At 39.1% G+C, this 12055-nt stretch overlaps 2 protein-coding genes across 2 annotated transcripts in view; both read right to left on the bottom strand.

Annotated features, from left to right (window-relative positions):
* Positions 1-12055, bottom strand: part of LOC311617582 (histone-lysine N-methyltransferase SETMAR-like) — a 485271-nt gene that overhangs the window by 236712 nt on the left and 236504 nt on the right. The window lies entirely within an intron of this gene.
* SLC9C1 (solute carrier family 9 member C1) overlaps positions 1-12055 on the bottom strand; it is a gene marked incomplete at its 3' end in the record, with an annotated part of 101001 nt that overhangs the window by 24303 nt on the left and 64643 nt on the right. Inside the window, exons 16-18 of the mRNA XM_084870410.1 lie at positions 7870-8055; positions 2010-2159; positions 609-660 (exon numbers count right to left, since the gene is read on the bottom strand). Of these exons, the coding sequence (XP_084726536.1) occupies positions 609-660; positions 2010-2159; positions 7870-8055 (388 nt within the window). The remainder of the gene's footprint in view (positions 1-608; positions 661-2009; positions 2160-7869; positions 8056-12055) is intronic.

Raw genomic sequence — 12055 nt, 5'->3', positions numbered from 1 at the left:
CTACCATCAGTACCCAGATCCCTTCTCCCACACAGGAATATTATGCGACAGGAGTGAGCCTGTGTTACTCCTGGGATTTGTTCAGCAGGAGGAGTATGACCTGGCATGTTTCAGAGAATGGGCTGTTGCTATGCTTGGGCATGGAGCCCCCCAGAAGCCACAACAGAGGTCTGTGAGGCTCTGTTCTGATTTTAATTCTTTCTAAAGCCCAGATCCTCAGATGGCAGCTCTGTGGCAAATGGGAGATAAAAATAACTTCTTTCCTTTGATTGCTCAGGAAGGTAATCACATGTCTGGTTTGAGAGAGAAAAACAAACAGAATTTATAAGGTGATAATAACACGTGCAGTCATTCCACACAGATGTGTTTTCTTTAAACAGAAGTTAAAAGGCCTGCATTGTGGCATAAGGCAGAGAGAACAGGTTTGGAGAGATAATATCCTATTTGGTCCAGCCAAAAATGTGATCATATAGATTGTTGAGGTTATCCACTTCATTATTAGTTGTAAGTAGGTTCCCTCAAAGATCAATTTACTCATCAAAACCATTGCCTCTCTGAAGAGGTGATGATAAGAGATGATCATGAATCCTTAGGTGAGAGGTACCTACCTAGTTCTTTCATAGCATGCACCGTATTTTTCGCTACCCTCTTTAATAACACCTACAAAACAAAATAAACATCCCCATTGGAAAACAAACTATAACATGTCTTAACATTTGCAACTGATAGATTTTTAACTTAAATTAATAACTAGAGGAAAATATGGAAAGATTTTCAGGGATTGGATTTGAATTTTGTGCACTGGATTCTATTTTGCTCCAGCAAGGGTGATGGAGAGGATAAAAAGTGGCATCATCAAAGTTGGTTTTGAGAAGCCTGAAGGTGAGTCATATATTTTTCTTAAAAGTAACTTGTTTTAGGATCCTAGAGATTCAGAAAAGTATGGGTATGGTAGGTACTTTCCATTCAAACTTCATGACAGCTTCCAAATGTGGTACATAGAGGTGGCTTTCAGCCTTAAGTGAGTTAGAAAGTTTGGCCAAGCTGTGTGAGAACAAAAACGAGGATTAAAAGTGGACAACACCCTAGAGAGACAAGTCCTTTTGTATTTTCTACTGTCTACTGTCAAATCGCAGTGCTAAATATGAGTGGTTAGGAAAAGACAACATTTAGGAAAATAGTTTTAAAGTGATAGGTGGTGAAGAGAGGAAAGATACTGCTTTTTGTGTTTTACTAATAGTATTTAATATTTAATTTTCTCAAGTACAAAGTTTTGGCATATAACACATAGCATTCAAATGTTCTAAACTGCCTCAAGAGGTAAATATTTAATTTCAGATGTAGCTGATAAACTTTGGTGCCCCTGTCAGTGTGACTCTATCTCAATCGAGAAGATATAAAAGCTAGAACTTGGGCCCTAGAATTCTCTTTGCTGTTTATATGTTTGGGACATAACTTCTCTTGGCTTCATTTTTCTCCTCTTCATAAGGAGGGAACTAGACAAAGTTTCCCTTTAGATGAGTTATTGTTACTTCTTCCCAGTTGCCAGATCCCCATCCTTTACCTCCTTTACTATTTATGGTGGTAAAATAGGGGATAGAGCGAAACAGGAGGAACCTTTGTGAATTACGTAGACGCTTTATTTGCTCAACCCTGCCACCACTTCTCATCCTCCCGAGTTTCCTATCTAATGTGTCTGTAGCCTGCTCTATCTACCCTGGAACTTGCATTGGGCAGGAATGGAAGACTGCACATGTGGGTCATAATTGCCTCTACAAGGGGAGCAAGATATGTTCCAAGAGCTTTCTAACTTGATAATATGGCTCAGACATTTTAGTAAGAATGCTTTTCAGTAATTACATGTACACTAGTTTAAGTTTGTACAAAAAGACCTAGCAAACCAGGGACCCAAGAACACATTTACATTATATAGACAGAGAACATGATGGGTCAGGGCAGCTGAGGGGTAGGGAAAATAAACCCTTTTCTTAGCATTTAGTTTTTCTCACCTGTTTAACCTGCTTAGAACTTGCAATCTGATCAAGTATAGTCATTATGTCTGCTTCACCTTGGACATATCCTTTTAGGATAGCATATTTATAGGACAGCTGATGACTCATCCTCTTATCTATTAATTGCAGCAGCTTTGGAGTTATGAGCTGGAAAAGGAGGGCTACTATTTAACATAAATTGTAAAAATGTTAGTTGATGATATATTTGTTTAACTAAAATAGATATTTAAAAATGACATGTTCTTAACAGTAACTTGTCAGGCTCTTGTTATTGTATTCGTGATACCTTTATAACTTCATGGGTAGAGCAATTTCCCTGTAACTAATCATGTTGGCCACGTGTGTAAAATGATGGCATTATTCATTACTTATTTTCCTTATATAAAATTGTTTGCTATTTTCATCTGGTTTAAATCATTGGAAAACAATGCAATCAATCTTTTCTGGGCTTAGTAGACAATGACTGTCTATAAAATACTGCCCCTCCCCCCCATGCCGAAACCGGTTTGGCTCAGTGGTAGAGCGTCAGTCTGCGGACTGAAAGGTCCCAGGTTCGATTCAGGTCAGGGGCATGTACATTGGTTGCAGGCACATCCCTGGTGGTGGGTGTGCAAGAGGCAGCTGGTCGATGTTTCTCTCTCATCAACGTTTCTAGCTCTCTATCTCTCTCTCTTCCTCTCTGTAAAAAATCAATAAAATATAAAAAAAAATACTGCCCCCTTTCCCTAATAAATCTCCTGTTAAACTTTTCTATTGTGGTTAGAACATACCACAATATACTCCCTCTTGGACCCCACCATTAACTTCTGAGGGTGTAAGTCTCCAGGTTACCTGTCACCATTGTGCAGTCCTCTAACTTGAACAGAGTTGGCAGCTCCCTGTTCTCCTGGCTGTTCTCTATAATCTTCACACTCTGCCCTCCACCACCTGCCATTAATCCTCAGAGAGCTCATCCCCATCCTTCAAGATTAAGTTCAAGGAGAGAATCCAAGATGGCCGCACAGGTAGATACTTAGCCACAGCCGCACACAACAATTTCAATAAAATACAACTAAACTATAAAATGGACATTACCCAGAACTACAGAAAAGTCGACTGACTGGAAATTCTACAACTAGAAGCAAGGAGAAAACCAGAAGGAAACGTGGAGGAGCTGTAAAAGCCTAAGGTACGGAGACATACACGGCGCGTGGAGAGGACGGAGCCGGAGAGGAGGGAGGCTGAGTGCCTGACTGGCGTTCCCTAGTGGGAAGGAGATAAAAGCTCCGACTGTGCTGGGCCCCAGTTCTGACTGCTCTGAACCCCAGTTCTAGGCCAGAGCCTGGGGACCCAGGCTCATCCTTAGGGAGGTGGGCTGTAAGGCAGAACCCCGAGGAAGTGGCGAAAGGAGGTCCCGGAGGCGAGCACATTGCGTGCGGAGAAGGGACGGTTGGCTGTGCCTTGGGATTGCCCTGGTGGGAAGGAGACTGGGGCTCCAGACTGCTCTGAACGCCACCTCCAATCCCACTTCCACCTGAACCCCAGTTCCAGGCTCATTGCGGGAGAGCCTAGACTGTTTGGTAGCAGGCAAAAATAGAGGGCACCTTTCTCTCAGAGGTGCTTGCAGCGAGTACTGAAGGACCCTGAGACTCAGGAGCCGCATAGGGCAGGGCTGACGGAAGCCAAGGCTGTAGGCTCCACCATGAAACTCCGCCCCATCAGGGAAGCTGCGAAAATGTGACAACAAAATAGATCACAAACGAAAGAAAACGAGGACAAAAAGCCACTGGATATAGAGTTCAAATCTACGCTTATAAGGTTTTTCAAGAATTTCCTAGAAAAGATAGATAAGACCTATGAGGACATGAAAAGGGATCAACTAGAATTAATAAGGAATCAACAAGAAATGATAAGGAATCAACAAGAAATAAAGAATACATTGTCTGAAATAAAAAATATTATACAGAGTCCTAAAAACAGAATGGAAGATTGCAAGAATCAAGTCAAAGATTTGGAACATAAAGAGCCAGAAGACACTCCTCCACAGAAGCAAGAAGTCAAGAGAATCCAGAAAATTGAAGATAATGTAAGAAACCTCTGGGACAACCTCAAGCGAACCAACATCAGAATTATGTGGGTCCCAGAAGATGAGAGAGAGCAAGATATCGAAAACATACTGAAAGAAATAGTGACAGAAAACTTCCCCCACCTGGTGAAAGAATTAGACTTACAAGTCCAGGAAGCACATAGAACTCCAAACAAAAGGAAACCAAAGAGGACCACACCAAGACAAATCATAATTAAAATTCCAAGAGCAAAAGACAAAGAGAGACTATTAAAAGCACCAAGAGCAAAGCAGGTAGTTACCTATAAAGGAGCACCTATACGATTGTCAGCTGATTTCTCAACAGAAACCATGCAGGCCAGACGGGAATGGCAAGAAATATTCAAGGTGATGAATAGTAAGAACCTACAGCCAAAGATAATCTACCCAGCAAAGCTATCACTCAGAATCTAAGGCCAGATAAAGAGCTTCATTAATAAATAAAAAAAAGCTAAAGGAGTTCATCACCACCAAACCAGAATTATATGAATTGCTGAAGGGGGTTCTTTCGGAAGAGAAAGTAAATAAAGATAAAAATTATGAACAACAAATATATAACTATCAACAAGTGAATCTTAAAACCAAGGAAATTAAAAAAAAAAATCTGATGAACAATATTAACTGGTGAATATAATAGAATCAGAGGTATGGAAGGGGAGTGAACTGACCATTCTTGGGGAAAAGGGGAGAGGGGGGTGTGGGAAGAGACTGAACATAAACAGTGTACCTATAGATGAGGACAATGGGGGGTGGGTAAAGGGCAGAGGGTGGGATGGGAACCTGGTGGAGGAGAGCAATGGAGGGGGGGGGAGGAACATTTGTAATAATATGAACAATAAAAATTTATTAAAAAAAAAAAAACAATGAGAAAAAAAAAAGAATCAGTTCAAGTGTCAACTAGTAAAGAAAGTCAGTTAGGTTCCATAAGTATGGGACCTTCTTCAATGAGCTGTCTTGGGGCAGAGACTATATCTAATTTGTCTTCATATTTCAAGGGCCCACCATTTGACATAAGATAAAAATTAATAATTTCTTGGATATATAAACAAGATTTTCTTAGGTGGCTTATCAGTTTCTTCACTTAAAGTATTTGTTTGGCTCTGTGTATCTTCTATCAAAAAGAATTAACTTGTCACTGGAATACATAAGCCTTGCCTTCCTCATGTCAAAATGCAAACTCACATTACTTATGGTCTCATATAACACTAAAAAGGAAAAGGCTACTAGTTGCATACTTTAAGACCTGGCTTGCTTATGCCTCTCAATAGCAAAGGTATTTTTAAACATGTGTTAGAAAGATCTAAATATTATATAAAGATTCTAATCTGTTAGCTTTATCTCTAGATGAAATATATCTTATTTAGCTTTGTATCTCCCACAGTGCTTATATGTACTAGAGGGCCAGTGCACTAAATTCATGCACTGGCGAGGGAGGGGGGGTGGAGAGGTATCCCTCAGCCCGGCCTGCACCCTTTTCAATCTGGGATCTCTTAGGGGACATCCATCTCACAGTCTAGGACTGCTGGCTCCTAACCACTCGCCTGCCTACCTGATTGACACCTAACTGCTCCCCTGCTGGCCCAATGTCCCCAAATGTCCTCCCTTACCACCCCCAAGTGGCCTAGAATTTTATTATATAGGATGTGTCTTGCTTGTGTATGAATAGAGAAAAAGGTGCTCGAGGGGGGGGGGGAGGAGAGAGGGAGAGAATATCTGTGTATATATAATTATTTATATATCTGTGTATAAATAAATATGTATATTTCTAATACTTTTTGATAGAGGGAATGTTATATAATTGATATAATCATACAGAAAATAATTACCCATCATAGTTGTTATAGAAAGTTATATTAGACTAGTGGTTCTTAACCTTTCTAATGCTGCAACCCTTTAATACAGTTCCTCCTGTTGTGGTGACCCCCAACCATAAAATTATTTTTGTTGCTGCTTCATAACTGTAATTTTACTACTGTTATAAGTCATAATGTAAATATCTGTGTTTTCCAATGGTCTTAGGCTCTACAACAGCGGCTCACAGGTTGAGAACCTCTAGCAGGGTCACCTAAGACCACTAGAAAACACAGATATTTACATTACAATTCATAACAGTAGCAAAATTACAGTTATGAAGCAGTAACAGCAGTTATGCAGCATTAGAGAGGTTGAGAACCACTGTATTAGACAATTAAAAGTAATTAAAATATATATATTTTATTGATTTTCCACATAGAGGAAGAGAGAGGGATAGAGAGCTAGAAACATCGATGAGAGAGAAACATCAACCAGCTGCCTCTTGCACACCCTCCACCGGGGATGTGCCGTCAACCAATGTATTGTACATGACCTTGACCAGAATCGAACCTGGGAGCCTCCAGTCCGCAAGCCAACACTCTATCCACTGAGCCAAACTGGTTTCAGTTCAAAACTAATTGTTGATGCTGTGATCCTATAATACTATAAATTTATATAACACAAAATGTATATTTTTTGGTTTCTTGATTTTTGTTTGGTTTGACACCATTAATGATTTCCATGGTTATTTTTTGTTATTACTGTCATTTATTTCCATCTTTTATTTCAGCCATCTATGATAATAAACATTAATTTGTGGTTAATTAGTACTTATATCAACACTAGAGGCCTGATGTACAAAATTTGTACATGGAGGGGGGTTCCTCAGCCCTGCCTGCACCCTCTTCAATCTGGGACCCCTCAAGGGAATGGGCCTAAACCAGCAGTCAGACATCCCTCTCCCAATCCAGGACAACTGGCTCCTAGCCACTCACCTACTTGCTTGCCTGATTTCCCCTAGCTTGCCCCCCTGCCTGCCTAATCACTCTTAACCTCTCTGTCCACCTGCCTGATTGCCACTAACTGCCTCTGCCTGCCTAATTACCCCTAATTGCCCTCCCCTGCTGGCCTGATCGCCCCAACTGTCTGTCTCGGCCCCCCACCATTATGGCTTTGTCTGGAAGGAAGTTGGACATCCAAAAGATGGCTGGTTGACCTGGTCTAATTAGCATTTTACCTTATAGTAGTATAGACTAGTGCCCCAGTGCATGGATTCCTGCACATTGAAAGGAAATTAATTAGAAGGTGGGTGGTGGGTCAGGAGTGGACAAGACAGGTCAGACAGGCCCTGGAGCTAACCTCCTGTGGTCCCTTCCTGGCTGGCCACATAATGGCTTGAATGGCATCTGTGTACTGAATGGGATCCCTCTGGCAGGTGGGGTCCCTTGGCCTAGCCTAAGGGATCAGGCCAAAACCAGCTCTCCAAATATCCCTCAAAGGGTCCCGGATTGTGAGAGGGCAGTTCTCGGGTGATGCACCCCAGAATTGGGCTCCCTTCTTTTTGGTTCTGGGTGCATCATCTGAGAACCTTCACTGTCAAGTCACTGTAGCTGGGCAGCTCCTGTGTTGAGCATCTGCCCCTTGGTGGTCAGTGCATAGCTTTCATAGCTACCAGTTGGATGGTTGAATGGCCCAATGCTTGCTTAGGCTTTTATATATACAGATGGAATTTTTCATGTACTCTCTATTCAAAGAAAAAGCTATGGTGAGTATTTCTATACTTCTATATACTAAATGAATTTATAATATAACTTGCATATTTATATTATAAAACTTAATTTGTCAAAGGAATCTAAAATTTAAAATATAGACATCAGCCCAACAGAAGTGGAAGTCATACAACTGATCAACTTGTTTTAGTTAAAATTTTATAAAACTATCAGAAGAAATTCGAAGTTGCATAATTTAATAGTTCTTTACCTTCAAAATGCATAGTACACGAAGAAGTCGAACAGCTTTTAAAACCATCACTATTTCATCCATAGGAAAAACATTATAAATGGACTGTACCTCAACAAGTATTACATCTATGATGCCAATTACTGTAATAACAAATTCAAATAGGTTCCAGGCATGGAAAAAATATTCCTTCCTCATGGCTGCTATCTGTTGATTTAAAAGGGAATTATGTTATTTGTTTCTAATTTCACTATACCATTTTCCTACAATAACTGAAGCATCACTAGTTATTTTTTTCCTCTGATCTACCTTAAGACTATACTTCTCCAAAATACTAATACACTTCATATTTTAAAATAATAATTTGTTAATCAGCTTAACAATAACCCACAACCTTCGGACCAACTAAAATAATAATTTGAAATTAAATGGTTCAAATATCAAAGTCTATTCCAAAGGACTAAATATCCCAAATAACTACTATTTTATGAGAGATTATTAATTCATTCCTTCTTTATTAAAAAAAAACTTTTATTGCAACCTACTATATCTAAGAGAGTGGGAGATGTCAAAATTATTGTGTATTTCAGCCTGGGAAACTGGGTTTTCTGTGAAATTTTAAAAAAAGAATAGGTTTGTAAATATATATTTGTTTTGAATATGCTGTTGGCAATATCAGCATAGTATTTTGCTGGAGAGATCCAGTCAGCTATTGTCTGTTTCATCTGAGGCTCTAGATACAACCTGAGCTGAAGACATGAATATAGGAACCATTAGTCTCTGGGTGGTAGTAAATGCTAGGGATGTGAAGAGATAGCATGGCCTATGAGGTCCTTTAACTGTCAATTTATGGCTGTGTCTCCTGTGTCAATTTCTATATCCTCTACACAAATTTAGCATCTCCCCAATGTCTTCCTTGACCATCCCATCCCTAAGCTCCAGTCATTTATTGGAATGATGCCTCTTGTATCACAATGTTGTCTCTAAGTTTTACCTTGTTCTTGTCTATTAAGCTGTGTGCTCATGGTACTCATTCCCTATGCTGGCTCTTATTCATTCAAAATTCAACTCAAGCATCTATTACCCTTGAAGGCCTTTCTTTTATGACCCTTTTATTCTGAATAAGAAAATCCTGTTGCTATTTTCCCCCCATAGCCCCAGTCTAGTTCTTTATTATAATACTTAAGATACTGATTTGTTCTTTTGATGAATTTTTTTTCTTTTAGCAACCTTATCCCCCTACTCACTATAATGCAAAGGAAGTCATAGGAGGCAGATACACTCATGTCCCAAGGAAAACATATGCTTTATTATCAATTAAGAAATTGCTATGCTATTTATAAACAGATTCCTGTGTGTTTGGTGGTAGAGTCGTTTCCCTTGAGTCTGCTTGCATTTGGCCAGGCTCAGGAAATTCAGTGTCTGAATCTATAAAGCAGAAGACAAGATCCTGATCTTATGAGGTCCTGCCCACATCACCAATTAGCCTCCATAGATGTCTCATTTCCTTCTTATTGAAACAGGTATAAGTTGGATCTTTCTCTCAGGAACTTGAAAAAATTGGCATAAAGAAAAGACTGTAACCAAATTCCAAGTATTCCAAAATGTGAAGAAGTTAACTTCAGGTCAGTAGAATACAGCCACAGGAGAGGAAGAGGTTGGTGTGGAAGGTAGGTATGGGCTTCAAAGAAATAGGGGTTTGTTGAACGTAAGTTTGTCAAAGAATGCTTACAAGTTCAGGTAATGCTCACAGATGAAGAAAAGAGATTACCTTTCCTCTGAGAAAGATTCAAAAGGTAATTGCTCTAATAGGTTGAACAGTGTTTGGGGAAATGTTGAAAATACAGGAAGAAAAATTTTAAGGCAGCATTATTTATTAAAAAGAACAATACCTGCCCTGGCCAGCTTGGCTCAGTGGTTAGAGCATCAGCCTGTGGACTGAAAGGTCCCAGGTTTGATTCTGGCCAAGGGCACATGCCTGGGTTGTGGGCTCAATCCCTAGTAGGGGGTGTGCAAGAGGCAGCCGATCAATGATTCTCTATCATCATTGATATTTCTATCTCTCTCCTCCTTTCCTCTCTAAAATCAATAAAGAAAAAAAAAATTTTTTAAAAAAAGAACAATACCTATGAGGGGTTGGATCCCAATTCTACTATTCATTAGCTATGTGACTCTAGATTAGTAACACAACTTATCAGATATTCAGGTCCCTCATCTGTAAAATTAGCATGGTATATATACTAGTACAGGGTGTCCCTCAAAATGTATACACACTTTAACAGCTGATAACTCAATTGATGTTTCTGTCTTTTCAGATTTAATCCATTGGAATTAATAATTATTCAAAGTGTGTGTACATTTTTTGGGGGACACTGTGTGTGTGTGTGTGTGTGTGTGTGTGTCTTAAAAGGTTAATTTAAGGATTTGAAATGTTATAATAAAAATGGTACTTTATAGGTGATCGTTTATTATTATTGTTAATAACATAAAGGATGTTTTAAAAGGCATAGTATAAAGGAGGAAAACTGAATTAAATAGAAAAGAGGGTAAAGGAAATGCTAGATGAAGGCAAGTTTGAAAACTGGGCCGTGAGGACACATTTTGTGTTAAGTAGTTGGGAGACCAGAACAGGGCTGCACAGGGCTGGGAGTATCCTCTCAGCTATGACGGCTGACCATGTCTCTACAGTCCAGTGCTGCCATCATCAGTGGGCCTGATTGAATGAAGCTATGGCTATTCATGGCTATGACAGCAGAGTCAATGTGGCAGAGTACAAATAAATAATAGAGCTAGAGGAAACTTCATTGATTATTTAGACCAACCCTGACTTTTTATAGAAGAAAAAATTAAAATTGGGAGAAATTCAGTGACCTTGTGAACAGTTTGTCATAGAAAACCAAAACCAGAGCCATTTTACTAAATTCCAGCCCTGGGCTCTTTCCACTATAGTACATATTACAGTACAAGATATTTCATATTTTAGGAAATTCTTCATTCTCACCTTTTCCCTGTAACTAACCCTAACATTAATTGCTTTATTTAATATATATATATATATATATATATATATATATATATATATATATGAAATGTCCTATGGTCATTCCAACTAACATGGAATTTATTACATGTAATGTGATGGGTTGTGAGTCTATCCCCTCTCCAACAGTATCACTCTGCAATAGCATTTTATTAGCACCACGCTCTAACCAACTGAGCTAACCGGCCCCACTGCAATAGCATTTTAATTTTCCATAAAAAACTTGAGACTCATTCATTTTGTCCAAATATCAGATATACTTATTCTATTTAAGCTTTCTGGCTAAAATATTTTATATCATGACTTGTTGATCCATATGACACAATATTGTTATCAATTTGTGGGTGTATATTTCCATTATTTGACAACTACCTTTATATTGGATTTAAAAATCAAATTATGATATCATTTAATATAAATGAATACATATCTATCCATATATTTATCCATTTATTTATCTATTTAGTGTAAAAATAATAGAACCAACATCTATGTGTTTACTGCCTTGCTAAATTTAAAAACATTACCAATACCTGTGAAACTCATTTTGGGTCCCTTTGACACACACTATTTTAAAATTTATTTTTGCAAATACAAAATCAATCCTTAAAGTATGGATATGTTATATTGAGTCACCCTAAAATTACCTTTAATGTAGAGGGCCAAATGGGAAGACACCTGGACATTCTATAGATTGTTGTTAACTGGGCCTGGGATATTGACAGAATCATGTCAGTTGCACTTCCGCCCTGGGAGTGCTGCAATGTTCTTAGTTCTGGCTTGTGTTTGTCCAGGTGGAAGGAGTGGGTGAAACCTGGGCTCCTCCAGGCTCCTTGTTTTCCTGTGAAACCCCTTGTTGGATTGGAGTATAAATAGATGTGCTGTGTGGCTCAGGAGGTTGTCAGTCAGTCTCTCCAGCAGAGGAGGTCTGCGGCCCTCCCAGTTCCCAGCTTAAAATCTATCTCTGTGTCTTCTCTCTTTATTTCTATTATTTCTCAATCCCTGGACACTTCCACTTAGAACCGGTTCGTTCATCTCTCTTCTCGTGCGGGACGTGGAAAAGGGAGATCCCTGCCACATCAGGCCGCCGCACTTTAAAAACTAAAATTTATTTGTTTGAGAAGTGGAATAGAATTTTGTACACTCTTTTAGAAACTGTAGCTATTG

Source organism: Pipistrellus hanaki (assembly GCF_964339955.1).
Source record: "Pipistrellus hanaki genome assembly, chromosome: 2".
In the NCBI taxonomy this organism is placed as follows: Eukaryota; Metazoa; Chordata; class Mammalia; order Chiroptera; family Vespertilionidae; genus Pipistrellus; species Pipistrellus hanaki.
Note: the sequence above shows the minus strand (reverse complement) of the source record. Positions and strands in the feature narration are given on the sequence as shown.